We start from the raw sequence: 19895 nt of genomic DNA on the forward strand, positions 1-19895 counted from the left end.
TAAACTGTAATTTCCCAGTGCAAATGCAGATTTGTTTTGTCCAGGTATACTTTTTATGCCTTTTCATTTTACTGTCCCCTAAAACAAAATAACTTTGCTAACAAATGCAGTTGCAGAAGGAAAATGGAAGCGGCAGCCTTCCCCTCTTTTCTCCCCTTAAAGGGCCATAATACCCAAATGTTTAAACACTTGAAAGTGATGCAGCATAGCTGTAAAAAGCTGACTAGAAAATATCTCCTGAACATCTCTATGGAAAAAAGAAAGATATTTTACCTCAAAAGTTCCTCAGTAGCCACCTCCCATTGTAAAGGATTTCTAAGCAGCATTTTAGTGTGTTTGTCCTGGGACATCTTAGGGAATGAGCTTCGTGAACTCTCATATTATTTCACCAATCAGGTAAAGGAAGTTTACTATGAAATCTCATGAGAGTTAAGTGAAATCTCATGAGATCACAGTAAGAGTTCATGACCTCAGCACTGCTGATGCTGATTGGCTGCTGTTCATTTCTTCATTTTTTTTTATTTTTACCTGCAGCTTGGAGCAGGTGAAGTATAACTTTTTACACAGAACTTACTCTGCTGAGCTGAGGAGATTGTGAGGTAAAATATCTTCATTTTTTACATAGAGATGCTCAGGTGATATTTTCCTGTCAGCTTTTTACAGTTATACTGCATCAGTTTCAAGTGATTTAGCATATGAGTATTATGTCCCTTTAAGGAGGCACTGTATAATGTAGCCTCAGAATATTCTAGTGGCAGAGAATATTTTTTGGAGTTTTCAATACCTCCCAACCATGCCAGATCTTGCAGGATTGTCATTGGTTAGGCAGTCTGACAGCTGTCCAGTTTTTCAGGGGCTGCCTTGGCTCCACACATGACATCACCAACTCTGCTCTATTTGCCCACAACATTCTACCCACAACATTTCTCCCAAAACAGCTCCACTCAATAAACAGTTGGCAAATTATATATAAATGCCAGTCTTCTCCTCATGCATGTCAGCTATACACACACACATATATATATATATATATATATATATAATTTTTAAACAACCCTTGAGTTTGCTATGTCCAACTCACCTGAGAGAAATACTCTGCACACATTGAATCTCCAGTTTCTTTTTCAGGACTTCCTTGATCTGACCTTTCTCAGGTCCTTTCTTTACCTTTTCACGTCCAATCAAATAAATATATTTGGGGCTGAGAATAAGATCTCTTTTAATACTCTGTGGAAGAGATGATGTTATTTTAGTTGAATGCAGACATGCATGATCCTCTGTGGGCAGCTGTTTAAGCCCCAGGTACAAAATGTATGCATAAGTTAATTTAAATAGAATACATTTGTAAATTAACTGCTGCTATTCATCGTAAAATAGACTTAAATCTCAACATTTAATCTCCCCCCCCAAAAAATAAGCAAAATAAAACATTGCAGTATACATTAATAATTTATTTTGTCTTTGTTTTTCTGTAAAATACATGTGCACGTTTCACAAAGATCAAAACTGAAATTTACATAGGTGCATTTAAGTTTTAAATAGAAAGCCTTTTGGCAATATACTTCCTTTAGCAAAAATGCTTCTAGTAAAATGTATTACTGTTTTGTCAGCAGCATACGCACATATACTGTAAGTGACCGTGCACCAGTATTCAAACACCAGACCTTCTTAGAAAGGCAGCACTGGCTTGTATGACACAAACTAAACGGACTGTATACTTGAAATTGTATATTCTTTAAAAAGATAGATAATCCCTTTATTACCAATTCCCCAGTTTTGCATAACCAACACTGTTACTTATACTTTTTTACCTCTGTGATTACCTTGTATCTAAGCTTCTGCAGACTCCTCTTTATTTCAGTGCTTTTGACAGACTTGCATTTTAGCCAATTAGTGCTGACTCATAAATAACTCCACGTGAGCACAATGTTATATATATATATATATATATATATATATGGCACACATGAACTAGCACTATATAACTGTAGAAAAACTGTCAAAATGCACTGAGATAAGAGGTGGCCTTTAACGGCTTAGAAATCAGTTTGAGCCCACCTATGTTTAGCCTTTAACAGAAAATGCCAAGAGAAAAAAGTGAATTTGATGATATAAGTAAATTGGAAAGTTGTTTAAAATTGCATGCGCTATCTGAATCATGAAAGTTTAATTTTGACTAGACTGTCCCTTTAAGTCTTCACTGATGCAATACACACCACAGCCAGCTCTCTAAACAGACACAGAGTTTAGCTTCTGATTTTCTAGGCACACGTAGCATATGTGTGTATGCCCCTGAAATGGCAATACATTTTACTAGAAGCATTTTTGCTATTTGAAGAATATTGCAAAAATATTTCTATTTAATACTGAAATGCATTCATGCACATTTCAATAATGACCTTTCTATCCCTTTTTTAAGCACAGTGACATTTACCTGAGCCTGCAATATTCTACACAGGAATTGGCTAGATCAAAGCACAAGCTCATTTACAAATGTCCATAATTGACCAAAACAAAATATACCATGAACATGGATTCCACCAGGCTTTTTAAGATGTTTACCCCTGAACGTATACTGTCGGCATTTATCGTTGTGCGGCGGACATGATACGCTACATCATATCATGTCCGCTCGCACATTGATAAATATAAGTGCTATTGCATTGTCTTTATATCATACAATTGATGATTATGCAAATCTACTGTATTTACTTTGAGTCCCTTTAAAATACTCATTGCATTTGTCTTTTTCCAACTGTTGTGAGTTGTTTCATAGCACAAACCTACAGAGACCGACATTGTTACTTTTCTACTTGATTTTCTGGTGTATTTTATATATGTATCAAGAGCATATGAGTAAATACTGTAATTCAGGTTTATACCTCAAACCATTTTACTGTTATTCCCTAAGACTGAAAGAGTCTCGGTGCATCTTATCTATCTTCTTTAGTTTCTGTATTATTGTGCACAGCCTTTCACCAAACCTATCTTATCTCTCTATTCTTTAGTGAATGTGTTGCATAGAACCTAACACAAAAAAATGTTTATTCTATAGAAATTATTGAGACCCACCAGTAATGTAGTCAGACAGCAGCTAATAGAAGTTCATTATAGATTTGTATCTTCTAATAATGTTCTATGACCAATCAGAAGTTCCAGAAGATCGTCAGTAGTAATAACTCATCTGACCTGTGGCCACATTATGAGCAAGATTACGAGTGGAGCGGTATTTTGTGCTCTCGCTCGCACATCAACTTCGCTAGAAGTAAGCTTTTTGTACGAGTCAGGTAACATGCGTATTACAATTTGAAAGTAAAAAGTTTGGCGGCGAGACTGCGCTATCAAAAAAGCGATCGCCATTGAAAGACCAATGATGTATAGGATGCATTGCTGGTCATTAAGGGGTTAAATACATATTTCTGTATATATAAACACTTTATTAAATATGAATATTACATAAATATTTTTCATGTTTTCAGCTACTTAAAGAGCCACAATGCATATATATATATATATATCAATCCTGAGATTGATGGAGTGTACACCTGAATAGCACTCTTCCCCTATTTAGTAATGGCAAAAATTGGAGCAGGTGTAGAGGTCAGGATTGGGAGGAGTATGTGACGATATATTAAAATATAACTTTTATTAGACAATTAAAAATAAAAAGCAACAACACACACAATAAACATATATACTTTATTAAAATCACAGGATAGGGTCTGGGTAAGTTCTCTCCGTGAATCACGGGAGATAGGAGTGGTTGTGATAAATGTTTAAGAGAGCCTGAATGTCAATGAGACATCAGGGTATTCTCTTAAAAATATATATTATTTCGATATTGGTAGCACTGGCTCAGTATCAGTAGATACGCTAATTGGCTTGGATATACTGTGTGTAATTTATAACTTGCGGTGGAATTCAATTTTTATATTTATAAAATTGAATAATGGTAGTGCAACTTTCAAATATTCTCTTAGAAATCTGTCTGAAATTTATATAGAAAAAAAAAAAAAAAAAAAAAAAAAAAAAAACTAAAAAAACAGTGAGAAGTGAAGGGTGAATTTACAATATTGAAAGTGATGGTGGGTGAGTTTATTATCAGTATTAATATTGTAATATGAATATGTTGCTGTTTATTATTGTAAAAGTTTCCCAATATTGTTAATTTCTGGTTTCTTTTTGTTTGTTCTGAGTTATTGTAATCTGATTTATATCTATATAGTATATAACCAATATTGCAAACGGTCTATTTAAGACCAGCATATAGCCTTTAAAAATATCGAGTATTGAATACGATAATACGTTCAAACAGAAAACTATCAGCATAAGCAATACTAAGCCAGCCTTACGAGGAGCAGCTATCTTGCAGCAGCACTGTAACCAAAAAATATACAAGACAGTGATAAGTGTGCAAATGAAACAAACATAGGGGGATATAAATTCAATAACTTGGAAAATTATTGCAACAGAATTTGGGTCTGAAAAAGCTACAGTTGCTATATCCAACATAAAAATATAGCACGAACAGCACTATACCATTAAGCAACTATCCTATGTTTCCAAGCCAAGAATACTTGATTCTATATAAATTTCAGACAGATTTCTAAGAGAATATTTGAAAGTTGCACTACCATTATTCAATTTTATAAATATAAAAATTGAATTCCACCGCAAGTTATAAATTACACACAGTATATCCAAGCCAATTAGCGTATCTACTGATACTGAGCCAGTGCTACCAATATCGAAATAATATATATTTTTAAGAGAATACCCTGATGTCTCATTGACATTCAGGCTCTCTTAAACATTTATCACAACCACTCCTATCTCCCGTGATTCACGGAGAGAACTTACCCAGACCCTATCCTGTGATTTTAATAAAGTATATATGTTTATTGTGTGTGTTGTTGCTTTTTATTTTTAATTGTCTAATAAAAGTTATATTTTAATATATCGTCACATACTCCTCCCAATCCTGACCTCTACACCTGCTCCAATTTTTGCCATTACTAAATAGGGGAAGAGTGCTATTCAGGTGTACACTCCATCAATCTCAGGATTGATATCTTTTGTCTCTAATAACCAGTACACAGCACCTCAGCCACCTTGCAAGATATTAAATCTGGATTATAAACAAATTCACATTACTATATTCTACAAATTAATCCAGAGAATAATAGGCTACCCTATTTTATAAAATTGTGCAGTGCCATTAGTAATTTTTGGTTTTCTTTGATATATATATATATAGCTGTATTCATTTGTATTTGTGTTTATATGTGTATATATGTCTGTAAATACATATATACACATCTAAATGCATAAACACACATATATATATATATATAAATATATATATATATATATATATATACTGTATAATATATATTTATATAGGACTCGAAATTTCAAGTGCTAAGCTACTAGCCAGGACAAAATGTTACTCGCCACTTCTAATCCCACCCACACCACACTACGTCACCCCCTCTTTATATATGCTAAGCCATTGTGAAACATTTTGTAATATTGTTTTTATTTTATACCATAGCAAATTAAATAATGCTATATACAGTAATAAATTAACAAAAATAAGTTCATAGCCGTTAGAAACATCAACTAGAGGTTCTGGGAAAGACAACAGCTGGATAGAAAAAGGAAGTTGTTGAACATAGATAGTGCAGAGAGTGCTGACAGTCATGGAAGGTGATAGCAGACCTGCAGATTTTTTATTTTTTTTAAATAACAATTTTTTATTGAGAGTTCAGTTCAAAAATACATCAGTACATTACCAAGAATTGACACAATGTATAACATATGAGCATACAGTTATTAGTGCAGTTTCACATTCTTGGGTAAGCCATTTAGTAGAACCAAATATCTCAATGGGTTTTTTTATTGTATCCAGTGAGAATGAAATGCTGTCAAAGCTATAAATTGCTGAATCAAGTAATATAAAATGTGAAGGAGAAAAGATAAAAGGGTATAAATAGTAAGTATCTGATGAGTGTCCCTGCAGCGAATGTATCCATAAATGGTGAGATGGGGAAAGGGGAGAGGGTGAGGAGTAGGTAGAGGGATAAGGTGAAGGGGATGAGAAAGAAAAAAAAAAAAGGGGAGGGGAGGGGAGTGCAGGCCCCAAATTGCAGTTGTAACTGAGGGGTATATTCTAGTCTGAGAAGGACTCCATCCAGGGAAACCAAACCTCATAATAGAAATCAGTTTTGTCTAGCGATCTGTAGAAGTATAACTCCATCTGTTTAATATAATTTATAATGGAGAGAACCTGTGATGTGGAGTAAGGCTATCTCTGGTTTGAAGGGTAGGTCAATTCGGAGTAGATTAAAAGTGTGGAAAAGCCATCTCCAAAGGGGGCGTATCTTGGGGCAAGACCACCATATGTGTAGCTGGGTTCCTATCTGTCCACAACCTCGCCAGCATCTGAAAGAGTGAGTGCCATATATCTTGTTTAATGTGGAAGGTACTAAGTGCCATCGCACTATAATTTTATATTGTAGTTCCCATAAAGTGAAGGAGTTTTTTGGTTATGAGTATTCGTGTATGCCATGCATTAGTGTCAGCTGTAAAACCTATCAGTCTCTCCCAGGCTTTATGTTGGGAAATTTTATGGAGAGTGGTAGGTTCAAGGATAAGATTATAATGAAAAGACAAAGCGTGGTTAAGACTATGTCCCTGCAGCCACTTTGTCTCCCATTTGGTAAGAGATCTCAAATCTTGTCTGGGGAATCCCCAGGATTTCAGCCAATTGCTAAGTCGGAAAGCTTCAAAACGTAAAGAAGTAGGGATATGAAATTTCAGACAAAATTGCTAGTGTGCAATCCATTGACCCTGGTCATAGAAATCTGTCACTAACACGGGTTGTAGGTTTTGCCAAGACTTCAAATGAGAGTCCGGGAGACAGAAGAGAGCTCCAGTCAAAGTGAGAGCAGGAGAGGGGTGGGGTGCTAGATCTGAGTTGTGTCTGATGTGATCCCAACATTTCAGGGTGTCTATAACAATTGGTGGTAAATTATCTAGTTTTCCTCTGTAGTGGGTAGGGATCCATGGTAAGTCAGATAGTGTGAGTCCTGGTGGTAGAGTGAACAGTTCAGAATCAATCCAGCACAGGCAATCAGTGGTGATTGACCAGTCGTGTATGTGTGACAATCTGGCCGCATTATAATAAAGAATTAGATTGGGTAGGGCTAAGCCCCCGTGTGCGTAGTTGGTCTCTGTAATGTGGTGCTAGAAGTCCGAGGCCTGTGGCCTTTCCAAACATAATTTGTTATGAGGCTCTGTAACCTGTTTAATAGGGGTCTGGGAATGTTATATGGTATACATCTGAATAAATAGGTGAGCTTAGGTATAAATGAAGATTTCTTTGAACTCCCAAGTGAGAAGAAGATTCCTGAATTCTGGGAGCCTCTCTGTGCAGTTTTTAGCTATTGTGAACTCCGGGTTGGGTCTTAAAGATGTGCCTAAAACTTTGATAGTGTAAGGATTACATTGGAAACGGTACTTTTTTTGTAAGAGAAAAAGTTCTTGAGGAGGAATGTTTAAATATAGAGCCACTGTTTTATTAATGTTCAATTTATAGTAAGATAAGCGGCCAAATTAATTGATAAGTTCGAAAACAGCAGGGAGAGAGGTAGTTGGTGAGGTAAGGAATAGGGTTATGTCATCTGCATATAATGAAATGGAGTGTGATGACGTTGCGAATTGTGCACCTGTGATATGCGGATGGAGTCTAATCGCTTGTGCTAAGGGTTCTATTGTTAGTGCAAAAAGAAGGGGCGAGAGTGGGCAGCCCTGCCTAGTACCATTGGTGATTTGAAAAGTATTGGATCTGAAGCCTACTCCTTTAACTCTAGCTGTGGGCGTCGAGTAGATAGCCCTAACTGCGCGTACAAAGGTGTCCGAAAGGTTGAAGGCTTCCATCGTGAGCCAGAGATATTCCCATCTCACCCTGTCAAACGCTTTCTCAGCATCCAGAGACAGGGCGAGAAACGGGACCCCCTTCCTTTCCATAACTGAGAGAATATTGAGAATTCTCCTAGTTGCATCCGGTCCTTTTCTGCATGGTATAAACCCTACTTGATCTGAATGGATCAGTGGGTTAATAACGCTTGAGAGTCGTTCGGCTAATATTTTAGTGTATAATTTAATGTCTAAATTAAGAAGCGATATGGGCCGGTAGCTACTACATTGATCAGAGTCTTTCCCGGTTTTCAGAATAGTAGTGATGGTTGCTTCTAGATATTCACTGTTGACGGTTCCCTTTTGCATAATCTCGGTAAATAGTCTACACAGTATCAGGACTACTATAGATTGAAAAGATTTATAAAAGCGTGCAGTATAGCCATCCGGGCCAGGGGATTTGCCTAGTTTCAAGCTCTGAATCACTTTTAGAACTTCCTCTTGTGTGATAGGATTGTTCAGAATGGTGGCATTCTCTATGGAGAGGAGGGGGAGATGGAGAGAGCTTAAGAATGTTTTTTATGCTATCCGCATCGGGAGGGGAGTAATCTGGGTTCTCTTTTATATTATACAGGCAGTGATAATAATCTTGGAATGTTTTACCTATATCTTTAGGAGAATAGACCAATTTGTTCACTGAGTTTCTGATTGATAGAACTTTGGCCTGTGCTGTGCAATGCCTGAGTTTGGCCGCGAGAAGTGTGGAGGCTTTGTTGCTATGGTGATAAAAAATCCTCTTGAATTTCTCTAATGTGTTGTGCGTCTTTCTGAGCTCTAACTCCTGAATTTGTTTGGTAACATCAACGATTTCTTGGGTTACTGAACTGGAGTAAGATGCATTTAATGTTTGTCGGAGTTGTCTGAGACGGGTAACGAGAGTTGTTAAGGGGGCCCCTGTTTACTGCGTTTATCTGCATCAATGGCAATGAAATGACCCCTGAGAAAGGCCTTAAAGGCGGCCCATAGTATCTCCGTAGAGGTCTGTTGATTGTCATTGACGTCTAGAAATTCTAGTATCTTCTCCTGTATCTCTGTTTTAATGAGGGGATCTGTAATAAGGTAATCTTTGAGCTTCCACATGGGAGGAGAATGAAGGCTAACGTGTGGGTTCGTAGTTAAAGTAGCAGCGTCATGATCTGAACAGGAAACCGGTAATATATTTGTAGAAGATATACTATCTAACATTCTGGTGCTAACGAAGAAGTAGTCTATGCGGGTGAATGATCTGTGTGGGGGGGAGAAGAATGTGCATTTCCTATCTTGTGGGTGAGTCGCTCTCCAGGGATCATATAAGTCATATTGTTGGAAAGCCCTGAATAGAGGGTGAGTTGCTCTCTCTAACGTGGATATCTTGGGTCCTAACCTATCTAGATCCGGGTGCCATATCAAATTAAAGTCCCCTCCTAGTATTAGTTCACCCTGTTTCACAGCTGACACCAACTTTAGTAATTTTGTCAAGAATTTGATTTGTTTGGAGTTAGGAGAATAAATGTTCACTAGGGTGACCAGGTGACTATTTAATTTACAAATATGTATGATGTAGCGGGCTTGGGGGTCAAGTTCCAAGTGAATGGATTCGTATTGAATATCTTTGCTAAGATAAGATTTTTTTTTTTTAATAATTATTATCTCTCCCTTCTAACTATTTTTCTTGACTCCCTTCTCTCTCCAGTCTCTCTTTTTACCCTCTCCCTTCTCTCTTAGGCCATAGCTGTACTTTTAAATGTCATTTTGATGTGTTTGTGTAAATTGTATTTGTTGCTGATTATGAAGAAAAAAAAATACCTTAAATCTTCTGTCATATTTGTTAACAGAGTCAGCAAAGTCAATTCTTTCTCGTTTGGCCATGAATTGACGGAGTTCTGGCTTATCTTCCATGCCCAGGTAATCTCCAACAAAGTTGCGATTGATACTGTTTCTTCGTCGCTCTTTGAAGCCGTAAAGTATGTTAGAAGCTAAGGATTATAAGAAGTTATAGTGAAACAATATGCTCTCACACTATGATACTTTACGATCATGTCATAGGGTTTGTCTGTCTCTTAGTTCTCAACCTCAAGACTTTGGGCCTGATTCTCAAAAATTTGCAGGAATGCTGAAGCAACAGCAATGCACTACTGAGAGCTAGCTGAACACATCTAATCAGCCAATCACAAGAGACAAATGTATGCAAGCACCAATCAATCACCAGCTTGTTCCCACTAGTGTAGCATATGTACATAATATTTTTTATCAATGGATACCAAGAGAAAAAAGCACATTTGAAAATAAAATAGAATTTAAAAGTGTCTTAAAATTACATGCTCTATCTGAATCATGCACGTTTAATTTTGACTTTCCTATACCTTTACATTTTTCCTACATACTAAGAGTAGGAATTTTACTGCATAATTTAAATTTGCATTTTGCGGCACCCTTTTAATACAAATTTTAATGTGTACTATTACCACAATATATAATGCATAGTTGACTACCATTTTAAATAAAACTTTCAATAATTTTTTTTAAACTTCTAATTTTGCTGAGCACTATACTGTGGGGTAGATTTATTATTGATCGGATGGACAAGGTTCACATGTAGGGACTGGAAATTGTGGGGCATATTCATTCCCCATATTAAGATTCATGCATTGCTGCCCCTGCTCTCGCTCAGCTTATTTTCTTTTGCCAACTTTAAGTTTACACACATTAGCAAGATACATAGCTTTTAAATTAAATGTTATTTTTAAAGAATGCTTCATTGGATTTCATAGAACTAAACAATCTTTTTAGACAATCTTGTCTGAGCAGAGAGCTTTAGCAAATAGGCCCCTAAATCTTAAGAAATATTATTCATGCAAATCAAATTGTGTCAGCTGATGTCATTGATGATGTCATCTGTGTCAGTGTTGTGAGCTTGAGTCCACTCTCCAATATATACTATAAAGTCCCATTCCAATCTGATAGAGTTTGCCATGTGAATACATATTTAAAAAAAAAATATTTTTCTATATCATTCCAATTTATTAGAAGTGCTATTGAATGAATACTATATAACTGGAAAAGCGGTTTCTTAGACCCAAGTGAACAGTTATGTGAAAAAGGCTTATCCCAGAGTTTTTGCACCGATATTTCATGGGTCACATAAGTAAAATATATGTGGTAAATTCAAAAGTGAAATGTGGGGGCTAATTAATGCAATATTGATGATAACTATTTGTGTTGAAATGTGTCTTTTTTATATCTATACTATAATTGCGTTTGTAATGTCCGTTGCCGTCGGCAGTTGCGCACGCATCCTCAATGGAATGTTGGCAGCGCAAGGACAAAAGAATACACCTGAATGCAGCGAAGCTGCTTCCAGGTAAATTCCGAAAATGGCAGGGTGGGTGGATTCTTTCATAATGGCAGGGTGGGTGGATTTTTTGTAATGTCCATCGCCGTCAGCAGTTGGAATGATGGCAGCGCGAGGACAAAATAATTCACCTTGATGCTCTCATCCTATTGGCTGATTTGAACAGCCAATAGGATTTGAGTAGCTCTAATCCTATTGGTTGATTTGAATTGGAAGAATCAAATCAGCCAATAGGAATTCAAGGGACACCATCTTTAATCGTGTACCTTGAATTCACTATTCAGTGTATGGCGGAGATCATACGAAGAGGATCCTCCACGCTCCATGGCTCCGCGGTCTTCAGTTCCAGGGTCGCCTTATTTGCGTTGTGGGTTTTGGTGGTTTAAGGGGTTAATAAGTAATTTTGGTTTATTGCGATGTGGGAGTTTTACGGTTTAAGGGTTAATAGGGTAAATAGGTTTATTGCGATGTAGGGGTTTTGCGGTTTAGGGTTTATTAGTTTAATTAGGTTTATTGCGATGTAGGAGTTTTGCGGTTTAGGGGTTATTAGGATAATTAGGTGTATTGCGATGTGGGTTTTTTGCAGTTTAGGAGTTAATAGGGTAATTAGGTGTATTGTGATGTGGTTGTTGACGGTTAAGGCGTTATTAATTTTAGTTTTACTTGCAATGTTTTGATATTTTTAAGACAGTAGTCCATTATAATTATAGTATTGCTTCACCTGTAGCTTAAATATTTATATAAAAGAAGAGTTACAAAATAGGTTGTTTCTACATCTGTAGTTTAAAAATAATTAGACTGCCCTCTGGGCAGGCTTATCGACTAGTATCCAATAATATAAATTCATGTCACTTGCAATTAACAATTGTTAATAATTTTTTTTGTGATTTTATAATTAACACAAATACTGGTAGGAATGTGAATTCAGAGTTCTCTCATTGACTCACTGTCTTCTTGGTCAGCAAATACTTATCAGTAGGACAGACAGCAGGAAAACAAGAACCAGGATCATCCATCCCGGCCGACGACTGAACGACGAATGAGGTACCTTTAAATGACGTCATCCAAGATGGCGTCCGCCGAATTCCGATTGGCTGATAGGATTCTATCAGCCAATCGGAATTAAGTTAGAAAAATCTGATTGGCTGATTGAATCAGCCAATCAGATTCAAGTTCAATCCGATTGGCTGATCCAATCAGCCAATCAGATTGAGCTCGCATTCTATTGGCTGTTCCGATCAGCCAATAGAATGCGAGCTCAATCTGATTGGCTGATTGGATCAGCCAATCGGATTGAACTTGAATCTGATTGGCTGATTCAATCAGCCAATCAGATTTTTCAAACTTAATTCCGATTGGCTGATAGAATCCTATCAGCCAATCGGAATTCGGCGGACGCCATCTTGGATGACGTCATTTAAAGGTACCTCATTCGTCGTTCAGTCGTCGGCCGGGATCGATGCTCCGCGGCGGCGGAGCGAAGAAAGAAGATTGAAGATGCCGCCGGAAGAATGAAGACTTTGCTGCCGCTTGGAGGAAGACGTCGCCGGAGGAAGAATTCTTCTTTGCCGCTTGGAGGAAGACATCGCCGGAGGAAGAATTCTTCTTTGCCGCTTGGAGGAAGACATCGCCGGAGGAAGAATTCTTCTTTGCTGCTTGGAGGAAGACATCGCCCGGATCGGATCAGGAGTTCGGCCCGGTGTGATGAAGACAAGGTAGGGAGATCTTCAGGGGGGTAGTGTTAGGCTTTTTTAAGGGGGGTTTGGGTGGTTTTAGAATAGGGGTATGTGGGTGGTGGGTTGTAATGGGGGGGGGTATTGTATTTGTATGCAAAAGAGCTGAATTCTTTGGGGCATGCCCCACAAAAGGCCCTTTTAAGGGCTGGTAAGGTAAAGAGCTTTGAACTTTTTTTAATTTAGAATAGGGCAGGGAATTTTTTTTATTTTGGGGGTTTATTATTTTATTAGGGGGCTTAGAATAGGTGTAATTAGCTTAAAAATCTTGTAATCTTTTTTTTATTTTTTGTAATTTAGTGTTTTTTTTTTTTTTGTAATTTAGTTTAGTTAATTTAATTGTATTTTTAGATAGATGTTTGTAGTTTATTTAATTTATTGATAGTGTAGGTGTATTTGTAACTTAGGTTAGGATTTATTTTACAGGTAATTGGGTAATTATTTTAACTAGGTAGATATTAAATAGTTAATAACTATTTAATAGCTATTATACCTAGTTAAAATAATTAACAATTTACCTGTAAAATAAATATTAACCCTAACATAGCTACAATGTAATTATTAATTATATTGTAGCTATCTTAGGGTTTATTTTATAGGTAAGTATTTAGATTTAAATAGGAATATTTTAGTTTATAAATGAATTAGATTAATTTAATATAAATTTAGTTAGGGGTGTTAGGGTTAGATAGAGTTAATATAGTTAATATAAATACTATAGTAACTATATTAACTATATTAACCCTAATATAATTAGGGTTAATATAGTTAATATATATAATGTAATACCTATATTAACTATAATATACTTAGGGTTAATATAGATAATATAGCTGGCGGCGGGGTAGGTAGATTAAATTAGGGGTTAATCATTTTAATAGAGATGGCGGCGGTGTAAGGGGCTTACATTAGGGGTTAATAATATTAATATAGCTGGCGGCAGTATAGGGGGATTAAATTAGGGGTTAATAATTTTTATATAGGTGGCGGCGGTGTAAGGGGTCAGATTAGGGGATAGATAAGGTAGATGACAGCGGTGTAAGGGGTTCTAATTAGGGGATAGATAAGGTAGATGGCGGCGGTTTTAGTGGCTCACAGTAGGGGGTTAGTTTATGTAGATGGCGGCGGGGTCCGGGAGCAGCGGTTTAGGGGTTAATAACTTTATTAGGGATTTTGGGGGGGGGGGATCGCGGTTGACAGGTAGATAGACATTGCGCATGCGTTAGGTGTTAGGTTTATTTTAGAAGATCGCGGTTGACAGGGAGATAGACTGCGCATGCGTTAGGTGTTAGGTTTATTTTAGAAGATCGCGGTTGACAGGGAGATAGACATTGCGCATGCGTTAGGTGTTAGGTTTATTTTAGCAGCCAGTTTAGGGAGTTACGGGGCTCCAATAGTCAGCGTAAGGCTTCTTACGGCTGCTTTTTGTGGCGAGGTGAAAATGGAGTACGTTTTCTCCATTTTCGCCACGTAAGTCCTTACGCTGCATATTGGATACCAAACTGCGCTGGTTTGGTATACCTGCCTATAGCCCAAAAAACTACGGGCGACGGCAGAAATATACGCGCGTAACTTCTAGGTTACGCCTTATATGTGATACCAAACCAGCGTAAATCTTGGCGTCGCCGGCTTTTGCGGGCGACGATTTTTAACGTATGGACCCCCAGAGGTGGCAGACTTACAACATCACAGACATCATCTGGTATGGTTAAAGTCCTGCTGGTGCATAGTTGGTAGTGCAATCATAAATTCTGGCAGTGGATTCCGACTTGCTCCCTAAAAACCTGGGGTGGACAGGTTTCCAGTGTTATAAAGAAGGGCCTCTCTTTAACTTGAATGACCTTGATATGTGGACATTTAAGCAAGTGATAGTACAAGCTATTTTTGTAAACAGATAATATACATTGTGTAGGGCACACATTTCCGTTTACCTTCTTCTCTCATTTGCTCATATTTCCTCCTGGCGATATAACGTCTCCATGCTTTTTGTATGGTCCTAGCAAACGTATCAAATTTCCTCTCCCTCATTTCTTCCAGTAAGAATAGCTGCAAATGTGAAAGCAACAGGTGTGTTAAGGTAAACTACAGCAAACACTTAAAGGGACAGTATACACCAATTTTCATTTAACTGCATGTAATAGACACTACTATAAAGAATAATATGAGCAGATAATTATATAAAAATCCAGTATAAAACCTTTTAAAAACGTACTTAGAAGGTCCAAATTTAGCACTGTTGATGATATTAGCCTGGGACACCCACTGAAAGGGGCTTTTAGCAGAACCCCCCTTCCCTCTCACCTGCATTTGAAAAGTCCCATTATACAAAAAGAAGCAGTCTGAAGTCTGCATACATCAGTATACATTTAAAACATTGGGGCTTGGTTAGGAGTCTGAAAATCAGCACAAAGTTATTTAAAAATAAGCAAAACTATAGATTTTTACAAAAACAATCCAAGATGGGCTATATAAATGGATCATCTACAAAACATTTATGCAAAGAAAAATCTAGTGTACAATGTCCCTTTAAGAGGGAAACAGGAATGGGGCAATTTGGTAAAAAGGATAGATTATCCTGTATTTTGTTTTCACCAAAGTTAGAAGATACATTCTTCTTCTTCATTTGTCAATCTGACCAGAGTCAATTTTAGGATTTTACTGTAGCTAGTTATCCAAACCTTAAAAGGTGCCAGCTGCCATGAACTTTCACAGTAGTGCAGGGTTTTTTTTACATGTGAAATGCTCTACACAGTACAAATAAAGGTGGAGGGGCAAGAGGACATTTAAAAGAAATGCTAGGATTAGGTAGCAGAAGATGAGGTCCACCAGGTGTAACGCTCCAACTCCAATTTTGCTTTTTTGGTCAACTTCTTTCTTCACTAAATTGTATAGGCTATAACCACCCTTGCTTCTGACGACTATATATCTTCTATAAGTGTTATACAGAGAGCTTGGGAACACAGTGGATACATCCCTTTAACTGTATGTGATAAAAAAGCTGTGGTTATTGAATTAATTACTATGTAATACTAACATATAATAGGGAAGTGACCTATTCTCTGAAACTTAAACTGAAAGTTTGGAAGTAACATAAAATGTTTTTGTTTTTTCCAATTACTCTTTCTATCTCAGAGGTGCACTCTACACATTTTCCTTTGTTCCTTCTAATTCAGAGCTTGTGCTTGAAAGTAGTTTTTCTTGCCCGTTTGGCTCGTCTCTTTCCACCAATACAGCTTTTGGGTTATTCCATTCAGCCTTTTGAGCAAACATACTATAGTTTGTAATGTGCATTGCCTACTAGCGGGTTTTATTACATTTATATATGTATTGAAAGTGGGCTGGCTAAGACACACGCCTTCATTTCTTAGCATTTTGTTGTTATTGCTTTTATAAGCGCAAAAGAAAATTCTTGCCTTAATGACCCTTTACAATTAAATGATGACAGCATAAATAATAATAATAAATAGCATAATATAATTCAGGATGGTAAAATACAGACAGTTTTGGGAACTTACTGATTCAGGATTCTTAACAAACACTTTGGTTCTGCCCATCTGGTACTGATCTGAATCCATGTTTACCGATCTCAATAGGTGCTGTACTCCCTGGCGCTCATCTCCTCTCCACCTTGGCCAGGTTTCTGGTGTCAGGATGGCGTATCTGGTGTGGGTGTAGGCAACAAATATAACTATTATATTGTTATGAAAGAAAATATCCTACAACCCTGTCAAGCTCCCAGCCTTAGGCCTCTATTTATCAATGGTCTTGCGGACCTGATTCGACAGTGCGGATCAGGTCCGCAAGACCTCGCTAAATGCGGAGAGCAATACGTTCTCTGCATTTAACATTGCACCAGCAGTTCACAAGAGCTGCTGGTGCAACGCCGCCCCCTGCAGACTCGCAGCCAATCGGCCGCCAGCAGGGAAGTGTCAATCAACCCGATCGTACTCGATCGGGTTGATTTCCGGCGATTCCTGTCCGCCTGCTCAGAGCAGGCGGACAGGGTTATGGAGCAGCAGTCTTTAGACCGCTGCTTCATAACTTGTGTTTCGAAACACGGGGCATCAAGCTCCATTCGGAGCTTGATACATATGCCCCTTTGGGTCAGCTGTATCATGTAATGATGAAGGACAGAGTGTAAACAAACAACAAATAACCCTATTTTATTTTTGTTATTTTTTTTACCTTTGTAAGAATTTATTAAACACCCTCCTATATGCATAACCAGCTCTGCGCACTCTGATGTTTTCCTTCAGGCCTAGATACTCTACTTGATGTTTGACTCTAGGATGAGAAGATATTTAGTACTGACTACATATGAAACCAGACCTAGCTGGGGAAGAGAAACCCCACATTGATCATGGAACCCCAAATGTATTACTTATTTTCTTTCCTTACCTGTTTTCCTCCCAGTCTTTGGGCCTTTTGGTTTCATTGGGTTTGATACAGCGGATATAATGAGGAGTACACTTCATTAGAGTGTTTACAAGGTCATTGGCTTGTTTCTGCAGAGGGAAAGAGAGAGAAAGTAAAGATGTTAAAGGGACATTTAGCTTATAGCACATATAAGCAATCAAGCACTGTGCTGCAAAGGCAATGTATTTAAATCATCAGGGATACCCCACTTGAGAAGACTAAAGGAATCCATTTTCCTAGAGTCATTTGCTGTGGCTAATTTGGTTCTCTATGAACAATCACTGCATAGATTTTTGCAGGTTCAGATACATTAAACCCAAATTTTTTCTTTCATGATTCAGATAGAGAATACCATTTTAAACAACTTTGTAATTTACTTCTATTATCTATTTTGCTTCATTCTCTTGATATTCTTTCCTGAAAAGCATATCTAGATAGGCTCAGTAGCTTCTGATTGGTGGCTGCACTTAGATGCCTCATGTGATTGGCTCACCTATGTGTATTGCTATTTCTTTAACAAAAGATATCTAAAGAATAAAACAAATTAGATAATAGAAGTAAATAGGAATGTTGTTTAAAATTGTATTTTCTATCTGAATCATGAAAGAAAATATTGTGGTTTAATGTCCCTTTAAGTATATATTTAGGTGTATTTCACCTGACAAAATAAATTTGAAATTAAAGTTTGAGTTATACCTCTTCACAACCCCTGTACTTTTACTAAAATGTTCAATTAGATATGCTTTACTTTTACATGCAAGTGATGTAATTTAAATATGTTAATCTGGGTTATAGGGAAATATTCATTAGAAATATGTCTTTTTGACTATCATGGAACAGATCATTGGAACATAATCCACGTGATGTCATTAGGCCACATTGTTTGTTATTTCCCAGCATTCTGTGCCTTTATGCTTCAACAGAAATATACATGTACAGTGACATAGAAAATAAACTTTATCAAGTTACTTATTTACTGAAATCCCCATAGAATTTAATGGTGTTTTTCAATTGATAATCATTAGATACGTTGTTTTCTAAAGTATTGAGATTAACTCTATAGTGGGTAACAGCTCTTTCCATTCTCTTCTTCTTCCTATTCCAGCAATAACCAAGCACAATCTGTAAAGAAGGAAGGGGCCTCAATGAAATGGCTTAAAAAATAAAATAGGAACTGAAGAAAGCTGAGTCCCCCCCAGATAATTATTGTTATGTGAAGTTTTTATCATTTAACACAAGCATATTCCCAACCATCATGCAAATTGTTTTAAAAAAATATAAAAAATGTATATCCTATATTTTATAGGGAGTTGTGGGACACTTTATTTTAATGTTTTGAAAACCAAACATTTTAGGCCAAATTACAGGGGAGCTCCAACAGTAACGCACAAGCGATAAGGGGTATATTGTGGGTGTTTGCGAGCATCTGGTTTTTCACTCATATTACAAGTTTAAAGTAAACATGATCGCTTGAGCGCAATTCAAGTTAACGCTCGTCGGGTTAGCGCATCCTCAGAGCTCTAGTTAACTTTTTTGTGGAAAAAAAAGTGTCACAAAACACATAAAAAATAAATTACAAAGTAATTGCACAAAAAAAAGGTCTCAAATATAGTGTTAGAAAAAAAAGGCAGGCAAAGGACTTTAACATAGAGTTACATACATATACTTGTCTAAAGATAGATATGTATGTATATATATATATATATATATATATATACACAGTATGTGTGTGTGTACATATGTATTTATGTATTTATATGTGTATTTACAGATATATATATCATATATACACACACATATATATATATCTTCCTTTCCTTTCCTTCCTCAGTTGTATAAGTAGTGTATATTGCAGGTTACCGGCTCCTTCCCAATATGAAAAGACAATATCACAGATTCAGTAAAAAAGTTTGTCTTTATTTGGCTCAACGCAAAAGCGTTTCAACGGTCCCAGCCGTCTTTCTCAAGAGCAAAAAAAGTGCTTTACAAACCAAAGCATCATGCTTTGGTTTGTAAAGCACTTTTTTTGCTCTTGAGAAAGACGGCTGGGACCGTTGAAACGCTTTTGCGTTGAGCCAAATAAAGACAAACTTTTTTACTGAATCTGTGATATTGTCTTTTCATATTGGGAAGGAGCCGGTAACCTGCAATATACACTACTTATACAACTGAGGAAGGAAAGGAAAGGAAGATACCAACGACTGATACAAGCTGAACCAGCGCCTCCAGCTAGCACACCTGATATATTCACACAGACCTTGGGAGAGACTGTGGGACGGCTGCGGTTCACCAGAAGGGGAAAGTATTAATACATATTATACACCTGTTTGCATATATATATATATATATATATATATATATATATATATATATATATATATATATATATATATATATATATATATATATATATATATATATATATATATATATAT

General features: G+C 36.8%; 1 protein-coding gene across 1 annotated transcript in view; it reads right to left on the reverse strand.

Moving 5' to 3' along the window:
- MYO1F (myosin IF) overlaps positions 1-19895 on the reverse strand; it is a 228463-nt gene that overhangs the window by 22832 nt on the left and 185736 nt on the right. The window contains exons 17-22 of the mRNA XM_053703064.1: positions 17443-17549; positions 17230-17328; positions 16560-16704; positions 14976-15090; positions 9766-9935; positions 1082-1227 (exon numbers count right to left, since the gene is read on the reverse strand). Of these exons, the coding sequence (XP_053559039.1) occupies positions 1082-1227; positions 9766-9935; positions 14976-15090; positions 16560-16704; positions 17230-17328; positions 17443-17549 (782 nt within the window). The remainder of the gene's footprint in view (positions 1-1081; positions 1228-9765; positions 9936-14975; positions 15091-16559; positions 16705-17229; positions 17329-17442; positions 17550-19895) is intronic.

The sequence above is a fragment of the Bombina bombina genome, chromosome 2 (genome assembly GCF_027579735.1).
Source record: "Bombina bombina isolate aBomBom1 chromosome 2, aBomBom1.pri, whole genome shotgun sequence".
NCBI lineage: Eukaryota > Metazoa > Chordata > Amphibia > Anura > Bombinatoridae > Bombina > Bombina bombina.